General features: G+C 34.2%; 1 protein-coding gene across 2 annotated transcripts; it reads right to left on the bottom strand.

Annotated features, from left to right (window-relative positions):
* Positions 1 to 4,515: 4,515 nt before the first annotated feature.
* Positions 4,516 to 19,290, bottom strand: LOC126979037 (transcription factor TFIIIB component B'' homolog). 2 transcript variants are annotated; one of them, XM_050828209.1, is made up of 9 exons: positions 18,454 to 19,290; positions 14,642 to 14,874; positions 14,136 to 14,251; positions 13,434 to 13,541; positions 11,265 to 11,387; positions 9,267 to 9,450; positions 8,144 to 8,359; positions 7,148 to 7,358; positions 4,516 to 5,293 (listed from the first exon to the last, which is right to left on the bottom strand). In XM_050828209.1, exons 1-9 carry the CDS (start codon positions 18,968 to 18,970, stop codon positions 4,704 to 4,706), a joined length of 2,298 nt encoding a protein of 765 aa, XP_050684166.1. In that variant the 5' UTR covers positions 18,971 to 19,290; the 3' UTR covers positions 4,516 to 4,703. The 2 variants fall into 2 exon arrangements, with proteins under 2 accessions (XP_050684166.1, XP_050684165.1); XM_050828208.1 differs by having other exon boundaries at positions 18,445 to 19,288.
* Between the last annotated feature and the right edge of the window lie 390 nt (positions 19,291 to 19,680).

Below are 19,680 nucleotides of genomic sequence, written 5' to 3'. Positions count from 1 at the left end.
GTTTATTAAAGTGCTGCTAGATGGCGTGAAAAACAAACTCACCGCCATCTATTCGCTTCTAAACGAATAAGATAGCTCAAGAAAGTTAGCCCCACAGATTTTTTATTTTTTTTTATTACATCGTTAGTTCGCCATTTGTTCTTGATTGTTCTCTATAAATATTTCTTAGTTCCGTGCCGCGGCAGCGGCCGGCGAGTGCCAGAACCAAATAGTAGGCGTTTCCCCCCATTTTTAAGTAATTGTTTTTAAATAAACAACAAAAGAACAAACAATTATTTATAGTGAACAATTAAGAACAAACTACGAACTAACGATATGCGATATTGAAAATTCATAAATAGAAAAAAATTTTTTTTGGGGGGGGCTAAGTTTGATGAGCCGAATAAGATACTATAATTTTGTGGAACTCTCTTGACATGTCGCGCGGTTCCTTTGTAGTTTACAATAAATTACTAGATGACGCTTATTAGTGATTTATTTGTTTAAAAATTATATATTCTAATTCAAATATTTTTATTCAAAATCACTTATTGAACGTCAAAAACTACCACCCATTCAAAAGAGACTGCCTCAGACCTGAGATGAATGGGCGCAAGAAACTCAGCGGGCTTTTTTTTAATATAAAATATGGATTACAATGTAATATCGTACAATAAACATTTTTAATTAAAGAGCCTGAGGGTGTTCGCTTTATTCCCAGTCCGTGGTGTCATTAAGAAAATCGTTTATGCTATAATAACCTTTCCCACACAAACATTTTTTAACAATTCTTTTAAATTTCGTAACACATTTGTTTTGTACATTTTCTGGGATCACATTGTAGAAGCATATACATCGCCCAACAAAAGACTTACTAACTCGACCCAACCGAGTAGTAGGCATAACAAGTTTATGTTTGTTCCTCGTCTTAACATTATGAATGTCAGTTTCTAGAAAATTCCGCAATGTGCTTATGAACATACAGAACATTATCAAAAATGTATTGAGAAGCAACAGTCAAAATGTTTATTTCTTTAAATTATTCTCTTAATGATTCTTTAAGACCTAGGTTATAAATCGCGCGAATAGCCCTCTTCTGCAGCACAAAGATGGTATTAATATTGGCCGCACTGCCCCATAACAAATATTATAAAGCTGCAGTGTTTGTTTGTTTGTTTGAACGCGCTAATCTCTGGTACTACTGGTCCGGTTTGAATGATTCTTTCAGTGTTGGGTAGTCCATTTATCGAGGAAGGCTTAAAGGCTATGTTTTTTTTTTTTTCAAAATTAGGGATCCGTAATAAAATTGCTATTTTGTAACACAAGGTGTAAAATCGAAAACCTATTTTTGCGTGCGCTGCAAAAACTATTGACAATAGAACAAAATGATGTACAGGCTATAATATAGGCAATATTTTATTACTTATACAACTATCGCGTGAATTATACTTTATATGGCAAAACAACGTTTGCCGGGTCAGCTAGAAATAAATAAATTGGCAAACATCTTATTTTGCAAATTGAATAATCTTATCTTATTAGTGTATTGTCATCGGTCCTCGATAAATCAACGAATATTTAATGAAATATGGCCGTTTAAAGTGGGTCAAATCGCGTCTAAAGGAGTCAGTTACAAACATACAAGTAATGCTAATATAAAGCGTGTAAAAAAGTGTTAGCGCCAGTTCCATTCAATCATAGGTCGACAGCGGATGTCCCGGGTGTAGTACTACATACAGAACAACGGTTGTCTCACCTGTGCCGAACGAGAGACATTACAGCACGTACAATTTTATTGGCATTTGCTGATGTCTTACAAGTTATAGTTGAAAGTGTTTAATTCAAGAAAATTTGAAATATTTACTCTTGTTGTCGAATATATTGCATCATTTGATGGTGTTGCGCACGAGTCTTAGGTTTGTAGTCAGTGTACTTATAGGTCTATTTTCGGAAGACTGGAAAGAAATCGAGAATGGATAGATCTGGAAACATGGAATCTCTGGTTTTCAATAATTATAAGGTGTAAATTTTTATTGTGAACTGGTCAGCTTATTGAGGCTATTTTACTTATTTTGACATAAACTTACTAACTCTTACCAACGCTGTCTTAACGATGAGAGATATTTGATTGTGTTGTTTTACATAACATAAGCATAGCTAATGCACAGAATATTCTGATGCCAGATCCTGATTATGACCTGAGAGTGATGATGTTGACATAGACCAACAGCTTAAATTTTACGGAGGTTTTACAGGCAAATGAAGCATATACGGTTATACTTGTTCAAAGGTTACGGAATGTTAGAGATCACATGTAATTATTATGTACATAGCAAATAATTAATCTTTAGTTTTGCAATAGTTTGATAATTTGAATATATTTTATTTATATAATGATTTGACATTTTATTCGGCACCAAAGAAAAATCAAATCAAATAGATTATATTAACCAATATAACGTATATGTTCGTAAAACTCTGGTAGCTATAAAAAAATTGCCATGACCTTGTTATGATATTTTATTTAAGAAAAACAATTTTTTTAACTTTCTTTTGGCACGTTAGGGAAAAATTATCTATTATTATTGAATTCTACGATGCGCGCGCACACCGTCACGAAAATTTGACACCCTGACGTTAGCTGGTCAACTAGAACATTTCTATCATACGTCAGCTACCAACCTGTTGTAACTCATTTGTATACTGTACCACAACCAATGGACGAGAAACATATAAATTTCCCTTTAAAAAATATAAAAATATAGAATCTGAACTACACTGGCCTTCAAAAGTAAGTATCACACTTTTAAAATTGGGATAACGTTTTAAGTTCACAAGATATACTTTCGAAATAAAAAGGACTCCAAAGAGAATTTAATTTTGTACATAAAAACTTTATAGTCGGTAACCTTCTTTTAATAATTGGCTGAAAAAACACTTCAAAAACAAAACCATTCCTTTTTCAAAGTGGACGTTTCCGAATTACAATTTTACCATTCACATTTTTCTTTCTGTTTTAAATTTTTTTCAAGATCGATGGGTCTTGTTTTAAAAATTTATGCTAAAAAGCACATAGCATTTATTTATCATGCCTCTTTCAGTTGAAGAATGTGCTAGGATCATGGCTTTTCTGGAACTAGGCATCAGTATGCGTCGCACTGCAAGAATGGTGGGTGTGACGGTACGAACGGTCCAGAAGGTAAAGCGAAGGTACGAAGAGACTGGACACCATCTGAGGAGACCTTGTAATGGCAGACCCAGGTGTACCAGTGCCCGAGAAGATCGTTATATTATTTCCACTGTGTTAAGAAATCGCCACCAAAATGCAGTTGAAGTCCAGCAACAGCAACTTCAGACCTCGATTCTCCCTTTACACTTCTGATGGAAGGCGAAGTGTTTCAAGGCGACCTGGTGAGCGATACCTTCAAGCCTGCATCTCAGAAAGAGTCCTATACGGTGGAGGCAGTGTACATGTATGGGCTGGTATATCTTCAGAAGGTCGCACAGAGCTAGTAGCCATAGAAAATGGCACCCTCACTGGGCAAAGATATGCTCAAGAGATTCTCAATGAGTATGCAGGGCCGTATTTAGCAAATATGGGTGATGGATCGATGCTGATGCATGATAATGCCCGGCCACACACGGCTCATATCGTACAAGAGTATATTCAGGAGGTCGGTATCAGCGTGATGGCTTGGCCATCAAGAAGTCCTGATCTCAACCCCATTGAACACGCCTGGGATGAGCTTGGGAGGCTAGTCAGAAATCGCAGACCACCACCTACTACCCTCAGGTCACAAAAGCAGGCCCTGGTAGAAGAATGGGAGAATAATGCCCAAATTCGGCTACGAAACCTAGTGTTCAGTATGCCAAACCGGCTCGAAGCTGTAATCAGAGCTCGAGGAGGCTATACCAGTTATTAAAAATTAAATAACATGTAATACATTTTAGTTGATTTTTTACACTAAACTAAAAATGTCTATTTTCATTGTTTTATCTTTTTTAAGTTAAAAATGTTACTAATGTATAATTTTAGTTTCTAAGAATTAAAGCCTATAAAATTTGCAACAAAACGTTTTTAACAAAATCTTAAATCTCTACCTTCTATAGTTAAGAAAAAAAATTAATTTGAAAAGTGTGATACTTACTGTTGCAGGCCAGTGTACTTTAATGGCATAATTCTATTTCTTATTATTTAATGCATATTAATCAATCATTAAGTAAAAAATAATTTATACACTGATCAATACGACATAGATTACAAAAATCTTAAAATGGCTTTCTTTTAAAATTATAAAAAGTGGAATTGTGCCCTTTCCTTGCCGAAGGTGCGATATTATCAGACACTTTGTCCGTATTACAGGTATTGAACTCCGCCACATAAACCACCTTGAATTATATTGTGTAAAACTACAATGGATTAAAGATCACAGCAACTCATGCGGAAAAGATGTGGCAGATGAGTTAGGAAGGAGAGGCGCAAACTACTAGTTCTTCCTTACACTTTAGATTACATATACCAAATAAAACATTACACTAGTACAGATATTTTTTATTTTTGCATATGGGTCCGTATTCGGGGTATTTCCCCTACATATAATTCGGATCAGCACTGATAGTGTTTAGGGTTCTTATAAAAAATAACCACATAGTCAGAATCTTCTAACCTGTCACAATTCGGAAATCAAAAGAGCATCATATTTTTACAATTCCGAATAAAAACATTACAACTGCGTAATTGAAAAGGAATTCTCTCGCTTCCGTGATGTATTGGTGCTACTACTCTCAGCACTTGCAACACTGTTCGGAGACGTGAAGTGTGGCGAAGAGGAACTGGAAGCAACACTTTTAGAAGTATCCTTTTTCATATACCCAATGACAGTGTTGAGTAAATGAGGTGGTAGAGCAACCTGTTTCAATTTGCCCGGCTCATGGGCGATGTACGTTTGCAACATTTTTTTGCCCGGACAATTTGGATCATCAACTGTCAAAACAATCAGTGATCCCATTTCAATATTGGTCGGTACCTTATCTAATGCTGTCACAGTACTAGGTGCTTTTGTTGGAGTTATTTTTGTTACAGTTGCCACATCCTGTACTGGGGTAGTGTTATTAACTGTAGTATTTATAGCGTCTGTTTCATTCGCATCGGGCGTTGAATCGGGTTGTCTCTGTGACAAAAACTTTTCCTCCAACAACTCTGGTCTTGACTCTTTAGCCCACTCGATTGCTTCTTTGGCTGATGTAATTACATTTTTACGTCTTCTATTGAAGCCGGGAACTGAGCAAATTTCCAATGCCTTAGATGCCCGACCTGGAAGCGATAAGATTAACGTTATAATGTTATATCACATTAGACTGTAATTTTTATGTGTGATATCTATTTATTTAATTTATACAATACAGTGATGAGGCAGTCCTTAGGCAGAGATTACGGACATGACTACCTTTTTATGAAAGGAGGAGAGACGAGCGTACGATTCACCTGATTTTAAGTTCGTTCCTGCGACACTAGAGGAATCACAAGAACGTTCGGGGCCTTTTGGGAAGTGTACGCACTTTTTCTGATAATAACCATATCGTTTCGTCCTGGAAACACGTGCAAGTACGCTTATTTCACAGTTTGGTTATACGTGGATAGTTCTGTTGGGACAACCCCATCGCAATTTGTATGTCACTTGGATTCGAGAGGAGCTTGCATGCATGTTATACAATAAATTACAATTGTTATTATCTACAAAGAAAGTGTTTGTTTCCGACTCCGTAATAAGAGAACGTACACCCCTTAAACTGGTGACCCCGAAATACAAACGCAAAATACGAGTGTTACTATACGTTTCTATCTAGCCGGCTATGTTATATGTATTTATTTAGTAGTATATGTACTTTTATATTACTTTGAAATTCCCCACTCAACTTTCTATAATAAGATTAAGTTGTAAATATCTGTAAGTATTTATACTTAATTAATTTAACTAATTTTATTTGGGTATGTTCGTTATAGTCTAACAGCATGTATATTTGTTTCAGATATTTTAAGAAAATAACTTCGTTTATTCTTAGCACCATAACAATTAGAAAACACATACTCAAGGCTTGTAGTTTAATATGATATTAGCTAAATTGTAGTGTGTCTTCCACAGATGCCACAGTAAGATATAATAGAATAGTTCTTGGTATTACTAGCTGGCCCCTGATCAATATATCCCAGGCCTAATCGCTGTTAAGTCGGCCTATCCGGTAACGTCATCGATATTAGCCTGACAAAAATTATACTTTCATCATGTCATTGAACAAAATCGTATTGCAATCGAGCCAAATAAATACTTCGGATACAAATTGATACAGCGCTTTTAGAAAGCATCATGAATTTCTTATTGGATAAATAAGAAATCTTCGTTTTTAAATTGGAGTGATCGCATTTGAGAAGTCTTGTTAGGTATCATTAGTAATCATTTCCATGTTTCTAATTGCAAAGCTTTTATGCATAGCCTTTACGACTCCTGTCTTGTAGGAATCTAAATTTAAAATAACGTTTCTCAAATTAAATATACTCTAAAGCAAAATGATCATAAAATATTTCATAAATCATTAAGCTGAACATTTGTTTTTTCTTTTACATTTTCCGCGCGAAAGATGCACGTGATTACAACTTTGATAACTAATAGCAAAAGATATATTTTACTGGTATTTATTTCCATTGTTTGGCTGTTTCCCTTTAAACCCGAACAAACCAGACAAATTAGTGGGTCATGTATCAGGAAGCGTGTCCACGCCAGCGTCCGCGATCAAACAGAAACCTAAAAAAGCGCATGAATGTGTTCGCTTTCGACAGATCTCTTAATCATTAAAACGCGAATTACAATAAACAAAGTATTATCATATCTGATAAGCTGATATTTTGTTTATACCCGACTGCACCAGAAGGAGGGTTATGTTTTTCGAGAGTATGTATAATTGTTCAGCACGCAATGCGGCCTGAACGCCTCGATGGATTTTAGCTTGAGAGATGTCGTTAGATTCGTATTTACTTTGAAAGTGACACTGGGTATAAGTAACAGATAAGCTGGGATACCTCCACGCGGTGAAGCTAAAAAACTAAAAAAAATACTTCACTCCGTTCCCTAGTCAAAAAAAATAACCTTCTATTAAATGAAATTAAACTTACTCCTCCGCACTTTCTGCAATTTAGCGGCACGCATTCTTTGTTTCTCCGCCTCTTTTTCTTCAATAAGCTTCTGTTTCGCTTCTTCAGCTTTCTTCTTCTCTTCCTCTCGTTCCAGAGCAAATTCCTCGCTAAGTGACTCACCGTCCCATACGAATCCTGAAGCGAGTGCCTTGTCTATGAGGGCCCCGTTAGATTTCTCTTCTTTTTTGAACTAAAACATTAAAAGAGATTGATTCGAGAAATAGAAACTACAGTCATCGGTCATTACAGTCATCGCGAAGGCTCGCACACACAGCACATCGGCCCGTAGTCTCCGTAGAGGGAATTAACGGATTTTTTTATCGAAGAGAAAGACAGGGAGCATATGGTTCACTTGACGTTTAGTGACCACCGACACCCACATAATCCTGCGACACCAGCATCCCCTGAAAACATCGCATAAGGAAGCTCCTTCTATAATTTGGTTGTACGTGGAAGAAAGTTCCTTGAAAGTTGAGCTGTTGAGAAGCGCCAGATATCCTGATAGTTGGGGATGATGATATCATAGTTGGTGCCGTGTCGTGCGAAGGTGGACTTCAGCAGCAGGAATCAGGTCAAACAGTCTTCAGAATGCCGTAGAAGACAAATAATGAGCCATTTACAGAGCAATGAAAACCGGTCAATTTGAGCCGCTCTGCGTTGCACCTGGTCAAATGGTTACAGCTATTATAATAAAGTGGGCCAGCTTGAAGCCGTGCTGTATTTATGATGCCTAGTTTCTCCGAAGCTAAGGCTTTACCTTCCAGATGACCGCGCCAGTTTAGGAAATTGCAATTTTTTAGAATGTTTTCTGTTTGTATGTATAGATTAGTGCACACATTCAAAAATCTGACATCTGCATTTTTCACACCATTAATTTTATTCTCATTAATTTGCACATTTCTCTCTGGACACAACGCAACCAAATTCACGGGCACAAGTTATTTAAAAATAATTGTCATTAAATTTGGTACGGACCTTGACTTTAAGTTCCCTCCTCGTCCTATCAGGGAAGCATGGGCCCATGAGTGTGAAGTCTGTGCCAATAACGGCCAAAGCCTTGTAGAACCGGATTGTTTCTTGCGAATTCCAGTCTCGAGAACGCGGTTTTCGTTTGTACTGTCCCCGGGTCGGTACCCACCCACCCTCGCGTACAACTGATGATACTTTAGCCGTGCTCGTTTGGTTGATAAGCTGGTGATAAGAAATACAATTCATGAAAATGCCAATCCATATATAGATAGGTAGATAACTACCTATCTATAAGTGGATTGAATTGAACACCTAAGTATTTATGGATTATTTTGGAACGCCCCAGACTTATATTTGCCCATGGATTTGATAAGCCCAGTTCGAACTCATACACATCCTAAGTATATGAATTTCTTCAGAGGTGTGTATCAGGTTTCCTTATTATGTAAGCGTCGAGTAAATGTCCTTATGGATTCGGAAAATCGAGTAAGAACAGGCTCTGTTTTAAAAGGATGTGCGACATCCTGTGCGAAGGACTATTCCAAGTAACGTAATTTGAAGACAATGGTATGGCAAACTGTGGGACACGCACCGCACAGGTAAGCGTTGGTATCAAAGATGGCGGTAAATGAAGAATTATAAGTTATTATAGTAAGTTATATAAATATCTGTGGTGTTTTAGGAGATCAAAAGGAGATTTACAATAATAATTTTATTCTGAGTTCATTCCTTATATATACACGTAACAAATAACCAAATAAATAAACATATTACGTTAAAGTGCAAAGTAAAAGATAGATAGTAGAAGAGAGAGACAGAAGAAGAAGAGAGGAGAGACAAATATAAATACCGCGAAATAGTTGACAGGTATTTTCATTGAAATCGAACCCAACTAATCTGTTTTGTATAACAAAAAACATGATATAGCTTTTCCGTAAAAAAAAAACAGTGTTAAAAGGTATTCGTCATCTTCGAAAGTGATTTAAGCAACTCTAAAAGTATATTAATTGATAACCGAATTCGAATTTGTTTTCTGTTATCCAACCAAAGTCAACCCCCTTTCATGCGTCCCTATTACTTGACCACAACACCTCCTTTTTTCAAAAAGTCTTCTTAAATGCAAACTTACCAAACTATTCTCATCCAAAATAATTTTGCCATCAGCACCCAACTTAATTTGTGGTACTGGTGCAGCATCGCTGTCCTCTATCTCTATGACTTCCTCTCTTTCTTTTTCTTTCCCTTTTTCAAGCTGCGCTCTTTGCGCATCCTTTGCTGCTTCTTCTCTTGCTTTAATTTCATCTTCGTTTGGCCTATTATAATGTATAAAAAATAAGTTAATTTATGGTAATGACATGTGCATATTTACTATGAATTTTAGCTTTCAATAATAATTTTTCTACTCCTCTACCTTTATCTGTCATTTATATAAAAACAATCACTAATATAAGTTCATACTTTATTATTGAGCCTGTGAAAAAGTATTTACTAGGTATATGGCCTAAAAAAGAATTGTTTACTTTACTATAATATCGCCGAAAAGGCACAGTTTTTGGTGCCACAGGCACTTAATCTAGGTTAGGTATGGTAAGTTCATAGAAATATCAGGTAATACGTAGTACATACATAATATATCCATGTTTAAATCATTAGACTAAACATTTTAATGTTAACGTTAGAATAAAAACTTGTTAATATAATTTTCCAAGGGGCTGCTAGGTGTATTCTGTAATTTTCACATTTCCCGCGTTGCCTGTAAATATATACAGAGAATCACCCAGATACATATGTATACAACATATTTCCCGCCTATCTAAGCGGCAACTAGAAATCTTGTAGATTTTGTTTGAATATTAATAAATTAAATTACCTGCTCGTACAAAAGTTATTATATGCGACACGTCGTATAACTGGGTCAAAAAACGCTCGTGGCGTCATACAATGCACAATCCACACTACTTGCGTTTTATGACAATTCTTATACAACTGATGCATAAAATACTATAACAATGCCAAAACTCACACTCTTACGTGAATTAAGGACGAGAGAAAGCATTTATTTTCTCAAAATTTATTTATTTGCACTTCTTCAACCAATTAAAGCAACTACCACTTCGGCCAGAATGGCAGAGAAAAAAACGGCACAACAAGCTCTCAACGTATTCTGGTTTGCGCTCTTTTAAACAAAACTTTACTATTTTATTTATTCTTTTTTACTAAACAGCGGCGCGTCATAAATGAATCCACACAAAACAAAGTCGACAATTAATTTACAATCACACGATCTATCTAATCTAGTTCTAAAACTATCATACTTCGTGAGCGCTACTTACCAACAATTTCTGAACAGCTACGGCCCGGAGTGGGTGAAGTAGGTGTCAGTGCATACGCTATCGCGCAGGTACCACATTACTTACTTGCTCCGAAATAATATGATAGAAAATTTATTTATTTAAGTCAAAATGTATTTTCTATTTATATTTTTTACTTACGCGACGAGACTATACTGACGAGAATATATTGCATAGTAAACTTGGAACCACAGTTTGGTTATGAGTGGGCGAAAGTTTCTTGAAACCGCACTGTAGTGTCATCACAAATCCAGGTTGTATGGTGGTATGGTGACGATAGTTAGGTTTGTGAAATGAAATGCGATGCTGAATCCCAGCTGCTGAACTGCTGATACCGCAAATAGCCCTTGTGAACACTCCCCGAAATAAATAAGTACCACAGAAGACACAAAATGAAGAGATGATTAATATAGATATATATATATACCTATAACTTTAAATACACTGGAACTACTTCATGGATCAGGTAGATGGGTAAAGGGAATACAACTGTACAACTTATAAGTGAACCGTTATTACTCGGTAGAAATACAAGTCTGATGGCACAGCTAATACAAATATCAAATAATTGTATTTTTCTAAATTGCTAGTTGGGAGTTGGAGTAATGTTGTATACTATATATCATACCTTTAGATATGTAAATAGTAATATATGTAGTTGTAATATTATTCGTACAGGTGAAATTATTTATCTATAGTAGAATAACTACTTGCGCGATCGTCCCACGGAGTGGTAGACGGTGGCGGGCCAATTGACATGTCACTCCAATACTTACACGATAGGGTTATTCGACGGATTGAAGAAGATAAGATCATACATAGTGAGCACTTCCCGATTCAAAGCCTCCCGTCGTCTCTTCATCGTCATCAATCTCTTGTTCACCTCTGTGCGCCTACACCTAAAATATAATAATACTTTTAAAGTTATTCCTATGCCAACAAGTTGTATGTATTTTCTCTCATATATTCCGATTCCAAATTTAAATAAGGAATTGAAACATGGAATGCGTAATAACCTTGCCATGCTTAATTTTTATTTAAAGTTTTTTGATTCATATTGGAAAATTCTTAACTCAAACTTTTAATATTTACAAGGCCAATGTTTCGATACCATTATAATATAATATGTCCCCAATAAGGCGGGTCGTAGGCTTGTTACGTCACGAGATTTAAAAAAATACAAATGCTGTTATATCTGACCTTCCAATTTGTATGCATTTTTTGTAACTAGTAGGTACCCATTAACGACTTTTGAAAAGGAAATACCGACTTCAAACTTATACTTGAAAACTAGGTACTAAAACTTAAAATATAAATATTCTCTATTGGAAAAAATTAATTAGTTACGTGACACACCTATTGTCCGTATTTAAGTTTGTTACTAGAGAGTTATCCTTTCTAAAGAAAGCGTATTATCTAAGACGTATCGCTGCTATCCAGGTTCTCGACAACACGGACCTAGTGAGAAGACTGAAGACAACTATACCTTTTGCATTAGTGTATACAGTAAACTCAATTGCACAAGTTTAATTATCACGATAGCATAGTGTCCTCCCCTCAACAGAGGACACAAACAACAAATTTATATCCCAAATTCTAAAGCTAGATTGTATTTAAAAAGTTTGTCACCTCGACAATCGATGTTTGATATTGCCATCTTTATCACATGAATGGTTGGTTACCACACGTTTTTGGTAGGGGGCACGCAACTGTTGTCAAGCGCATGATGCCAGTATGATGATTTTTATATATTTATTTGCTTCAAAAATAATTCATTTGACAATTATAGTTCAGTAGTATTTGCATAGTTTGAAAAGATACTGATACTCGGGTGTTATAAGATATTCAAATTTGAATATTTTTTTTACTCCTCTAGTTTTATCTGTCATTTATACTGCCAACTACATAATTTAATTGAATCTTTGATAAAGTCTATTCTCTATGGCCCTAAGCATTGTTTATCATACATGTTTTGATGCCACACGCAACTTATTCTAGGTTAGATATGGTAGGTTCATAGATATATTAGGTAAGACGTAGTACATACGATATTATAAACATGTTTATCCATGTCCCCTATTGGCGGTCTTATAGAATTTAGAAGCAAACTCTGTTTTAATTATTTCGAATAACATGTCATACATCTCATTGGGATTACTGTTATAATTAAAATACAAATTTGACAGCTTTCCCAAACAATTTTTCTCCACTCACCTATTGTTCAAAGAAACAAACAAACTTTTTAATTGTAGCACATTTTTCAAAAGGACTTAATTAATTCAAGAGGTAACTTGATCAAAGAAATCTAAAGTCAGACCGATTTCAGTTTACTAATTATTGCCTGAGAGATAGATTTATAATTGATAAATATTAAATTTATAATTGGTAAATATATTAGCAATACGCCAATTACGGCTATTATTACTCTAGTAGGCTCTAAGAATATATTGGTTAAATTATTTGATTTTAAGAATGATCTGAATTATTGTTAAAGTGGTGACTTTAACAATAATTCATATCATAATATACTCCAAAGACTATAATTGTTATTTTATCTTATATCTTTAAGCGAGCTATTCTTGTATATATATATATATATATATATATATATAATCTGAATCTTGGAAACGGCTCCAACGATTTTAATGAAATTTAGTATACAGGTAGTTTCGGGGGCTAGAAATTGATCAAGCTAGGTTTCAATTTAAAAAAATGTAGTTTTATCCGTGTTTTAATGAGAAACTGCTATCGCCACCATATACAATACTATAATAGTTCAGATGGGACATTGGGTGATCCGGAAAACAGAAGACCCCGGTTCGAATCCAGATGTCCTATTAGTGTTTTTTTGTAACTTCATAAAAATCCGAGCAAGGCTCGGTCGTCCAGATATTTATAATTAAACGAAATCCTTATTCGTAGTTTGATATTAAAACTAAACATACCTCTGATATGAAGTCTTTTCCTTATTGGGTGATGTAGTAGCCAAAGCTTCTGTAGCTCTACTGGGACTAAGAGCCCCCAATGGATAGTTTCGAAGACATATTTGAGACCTGTAAGATAACAAAAAAGGTTGAATTTAAGAGGAATTAGGAATAATTTGGATTGTTCCATGTTTTATGTGTGAGCATGGTATGTTCTACCCACCAAAGGTCCAATCAATTTGTTTAGAAAATATATGTATATATTATACCTCAAGATGGGCCTATCATTAATTAATATTTTTTGATAAATCTATAAAATTCTGCTGTTTTTTTTGACTGTCTGTTTTATGTGCTTTTATAACCCCAGCTCAGCTTGAATTATCTTATTTAAAATTTTGTAAAGATATGATAAAACAATAAAATTCTTATGGTATTTATTAACTTGGTGTTAATTAACTAATTGATTGAAGATTAAAATTAATTAATTGAAGTCAAAACGTAATATTAGCTAAGCAATAAGGTTAGCTTAGGCTAGATACTTGTTGTTGGGGGCTTGATCTTAAAAACCACTGAGTAAGTGAAATACACAACCTCAAAGTATAACCGGGAATAGCACATAAGATTATTAATAACACTATGATATTTTTTTTTAGTTACACACACATAAAGTTGCTGAAATATATTTTATCAATAAACTACCCTGTTTATTATACTGTACTGTACCTTGCTGATGTGTGAGTGGTATGTGAATCATGTCTTTGTCTAGATGGAGCGGGTGTCGCTATGCCACCACTAAACAGACTTCGGCGAGTATCATCCTCCGATTCACTTGCACTACCCTGAAAATGAATAGATTTTGAAAACAAACAATGAATAATATCATCAATAAAGAAAGCACTGATGTAGTTCCCATCTAAAATCCCATCCAGTTCAAAGAAGTCTCCCCCCTTACTGCTAAAACTTAATATGATCCACTAATTATTACTCTAATATATTTATACCTATATGTTACTATTAATATTTATAATTGAGTATACTATTTTTGCTAGTAAGATTTAAGCTAAAAAAAAAATATTTAACAACCTATACAAATCTAACATGAACAATATATATATTTATTTATTTATTTACATAGGTGTATATTATTTATAAGTCGGGATAATCAAATGTCTCGTTTATTGTCATTCTGCTGCACATCATATGTTTAAAAATGTAGTATATTACAATACCTGTATGCTGTTCCTTCTAGGGCCCAATCTAGGTACAGGTTTAAGTTTTGGCCTCAATTTACTAGGTGATGGCAGTGGTACAATAGGATCAAATACCACTTCAGCGTTCTCAGATGTTATTTGACTCTTTAATGCTTCATTAGGCTTTGAGGCAGAAAGGGCTGGTTGTAAAGGGATAATACCATCCATGGGATCATCAGAAATACTTTCTGAAACACTGGGGACTTGGAAATCTGAAAAAGTAGGAATTTTAACAGGTTTTTCTAAATTATCTAATATTTTATTCTTAATATATAAATAAATAAGCAAACTGTTGTATATGGCACAGTATATAATAATTATACATCCACATCTATCTATACATCTTTATATCAAAAATGTAATGTCATGTTGTCCGTGATGAACTACTAAACTGCTGAACTGATTCTCAAGTGTACAGTTTGATCCAACTTCAGAGGTAGGATAGTTTTTATTTCGATAAATTTTTGATTTTTTTTTTCAGTTTGTCAGCCCGCTAATATCATTATTTTATTACAAGAAAAGGTAATAATTATTGCAATGATTGAACTTCTACAAATTTCGTAAATGAAATTTTGCCTTTATATAAATAAATAGTTTATATAAATATTTGTTTAGTTGAAGCAAAGCACAGCAGTCTCCAGCTGGTAATTTTATAAAATATTAAGCATGGCATGTCTGCACATAAGATGTTATCTTTCAAACAATATATTTATATACACACATTGTACACACTGCACAAGTTAAAAAAATAGCTAAAACCAATTTCAATGTGGTTTTCACTGATGTAATGTGACAAGCAAAACTATAAAGTAAGATGGGTCTCGTATCTTAAGACATTTCCAATTCCATAGTCATGTGGAAAGTAGAGTTAAATTAGATTTGAATAAACTGGACATAATTTACCTTTACTATGACAAGACAAACAATAAATTCCCATCACAAAACAAAAGCTTGAGTTACTATCATAAAAAGATTATCACTAACATAATGACAGACTAGATTAAACTACAAGCTAACTAAACTTCTTAAACAATGTGTTAGAGCCCCAGAAAACATCCAAGAGCTTAAAATTGGTATTAAAGCCGAATGGGAGGTTTTTCCTCAAGAACTCATAAAAAATCTCGTCCAAATCATGTCAAGAAGAATTGCATCTGTTATTTCAGCCAGTGGCAGATACAGTTGATATTAATTTTTTATTTTATTGTTTGTAACTTTTAGTAAATATAGGATAGAGTCAATTGAAAATGAGTATTTTCCTAAAAACCAAATAGAACAAATCAAGATAACTAATACCAACAATTAATAATTACCAAACCATTGTGTTTTTAAATCAGTAAATTTTTTTTTTTTCATCAAATCCCTTTTGCAACTTCTTAATACCTAACAACTTGTTAAAACTTGTTGAAGTATTCAAATAAATTAAATATGCCAATTTTTTTTGCAAAGGAGTTTATATAAATAAATATATACAGTAGTGGTCAACTAATTAGGGACACTCTGTAGTTTAACCAAATTGTGTATTTATTTTTTATTTTTCAAGGAGTCTTAACAAGATTTCATATCCCTTACAAGTAAGTATGATTAGTCATTTATGTGCCCGATTATACAAACAATAACAACTTCCTAAACATTAAAACTCTTTACAGTATAGCTGATAGATTATCACAGTGCTATTTGTTCAAAAAATGTTGCCTGGTCATTTAATTAGGGACACTGAGATATCGTGTTCTATTTTCAAAATCTGAATCTCAATGTTTTTTTATTTCTTCTCCTATTGTTTCGTGGTAGGTTTGACGGTAACCAAGATTATTAATTTTAAGTTTTGGGAACTATTTTGAAGAAAAATGGGCAAAAATAAAAGTTGTGAGGCAACACTACAAAAATCATCATGAAGTTTGTTGAGTGTGGTTAGTCATAACCAGGGATAGCAGAATATTTAAAAAACTATGGTGTGCAATGCAGTGCAACATTACAGGCGCAATAACACAGCTTTAAATGTGCCCAAATAAAAAAGATCGAGAAAAACAACTATCCTCTTTATGTGTCCTATATATGTTATTTCTCTTCACTATCTTGAATGTCCCTAATTAGTTGACCACGACTATATCTTATTTATTTATTGATCTTTGGGGCTGTTGCTGATCTCTTTTTCTGGGAGGGGTATCAATACAGTTAGACACTCTGGGCACACAAGGAGGTGCAGATATCAGTACTTCTCTTATCTTTGGTCCGGTGGAACCCAGTATCAAACCCAAACCATTTGATACAGATCTACTCAAACTGTCAGAGATATATATATATATACAGAGGTACTCTGTGAAAAGCTCAATCACATTTATCACTGGGAATATCTTGAAGTGTTGTTTGACCTAAGCCCTGTTGCCCAATTCCACCACACAACAGAAACTTAATTATGATCTTCACCATCTAGAATTAAGACAAACAATAAATTCCCGTCTTGTAATCAAGATATGGAAGCCAAATATACATATATAAAATTGAGGATAAAACCAACTAAAAGTAACTAAAATTCACAGGAAGTGTGGCGTTCCTCGGCAGTGGCAATTTCAAGAAACTTTCTACAATGTATTAGCAAAATTTGGAATGGACTTCCATGCCAGTGTTAACAGGACAATATGATATGGATATCTTCAAAAAGAGTGTGTACACCTACCTAAAATGCTGATAATCAATCAACAAATGGGCATCTGTGATCACATCCCATCTGCTATATGGGTACCAGCTTATTGGACCTCCCCTTCCATAAAAAAATGGTTAATGTCATATTTGCTTCTCTTCTAATGCAGTCACTATTGTTGTCGTTATTAAGTAGCTGTAAGGATGGGTGCTACAATGTCATTATCATAAGGAGTGTATTTGTAATGAGTTCTGAATATTATATATAATATTATACATATTTCATATATCTAATATAAAAATATTGTGCTACAGTATTGATAGAAATACTCAGAATCCCAACAGGGTTAAACTGTATGAACTTAATATGTATTAAGTAATTTTCTGTGGATTTCACATACTACAACTTGGTTGTAGTGACCAAGTAGCAATGTTAACTCTAATTTAAAGCATACTTTAGTACAAAATTCATATGGTTATAGTGACTTTGGATGTAAGACTGAGTTCAGGTATAGTGACTGTTTTAAATGAATAATTTGTAACAAATTCCTATATATCCTATGCAGTTATTGCAACCAGAGTCGGCCGCCAAAGCCACAAAGAGCTTTTTTATCTTTTACTTTTTTCTTATCAATTAGACAGATTGTCAACAAATATTTTGTTTATAGATTGGCTAAGTACTTAGGTAAGCATGTACATTTTGGAAATTTTGTGATTAAGTTACAAAGTGATATTGTGAGTAGAAACTTTAGTAAACGTTTGAATAAGTATGGTTCCTAGATACAGTTTCACTGTTGAAAGGGCAGATATAAAAAGTATGAAAACAATGCTGTTTGTGTCTGTATCCCTTTATGTGGGATGGAAGTTGTAAACTTAGTATCCCATAGCACAAATTATGAGGTAAAAAATATTGTAATTGAAAAAGCTTTAGACCACAATTACAATGCTACCACTCCAATTACTAATGGTAATTTTAATTACAAAAATTAAGTAATTTTTATTCAGTTTGGTAGTAATGAGAAAAAATAACAAGAAAATAATGTTGATGTTGTGATTGTCCATTAGATTTCAACATTTATTTTATAATCAGGTATGGGTTATTATTTCAATAGCACTAAAACAATAATTAATTAGAAGTTTCTTACCATAATCACCTTTATTTCTAACAGATGTATTCTGTGTGACTTCACTCAATGCACTATTATGTATCAACTGAGGAACTTTATTGTGTCCTGATTGGTAGTATGTGGGGGTCTTTTGATTTTGGGAAGTACTGCTCACATTATGGGGTGATTGTCTTCTAGGGGATGCATATGTTCTTTTCAGGTTAGGTCTAGACAGAGGTGATGCAAACACATTCTTAATTTCCACCTTATTTGAAGAGGTTATAGGACCGATTTCAACCTCCTTTGAAGGGGCAATACTTTGCGGTGGTGAAAATATATTAGATTGCAATGTGCCGGAAGGCTTAACATTATTATGTTTATTGGTATTTGAATAGCTACGAGGCGAGATAGCTCCAATATCAAGATCATAGTGAGCAAATGAGCGTGGTGATTTCATTTGTTTAGTTTCAAATTCTTTCGGCTGTTGCTGATTTTTAGTACCACCATTCTTTCTTCTTGGTGGCAGCGCCGTCACGGCCTTTATTCTAGCCCTTCTGGTAGACATTTTCAATTACGTTTCAATAGTAAGATATCCACTTCAAGATATTGCGCAGATCGTTCGTAACAAGCACTAATATTCTATTCCTATACTGTTTAGCCAAATAAGAGATTTTCAAGTACACTTAATTACTTTTTTGCAATAATTATGTCCGTAAAGTAAACAATATAATCAATAAATCCTCAGAACATTTATTTCTAAGATAATAACGAATTACGAAATATGTCGCAACTGGCGAGTGTTGCAAAAGAAAGAAAACAATTTAATTTTCATATAATTTTTCATCGAGAACACTGAAGAACGCCAACTTCGTAGTATGAACCACAGGTATGAAGTATGAACTATGAAACTTGAAAGTTCATGTCAGAAAAATGCACCACGATTCTAGGGCTCGTTTGAGCTACTACCTATCTAACAATTTTGTAAGGGCGGGTGATTTTAAATATTGAAGTTTAGGTATTGTGTCATGATTGTATCTACATGCACAATATCCATCCCCTAAATGGTGGCTATAGAAAACACATAGTAAAAAAACGTTTTATATAACATAGTCTATAATATCTCGTAACTGAATAATTACATACAAAGGGAACACTTCAATTTACTAAAGAATGGCCTCTCAACTCATCAATGTTTCTTCTCCAACGGCTCCAGTCCGATCTGAGCATTTGGTTTACCGGATTTCATGTTCGCGTACCTATAGCGCTAGAATCATG

The sequence above is a fragment of the Leptidea sinapis genome, chromosome Z, assembly GCF_905404315.1.
Source record: "Leptidea sinapis chromosome Z, ilLepSina1.1, whole genome shotgun sequence".
Lineage (NCBI taxonomy): Eukaryota > Metazoa > Arthropoda > Insecta > Lepidoptera > Pieridae > Leptidea > Leptidea sinapis.
This window is presented reverse-complemented; position numbering and strand designations above follow the sequence as displayed.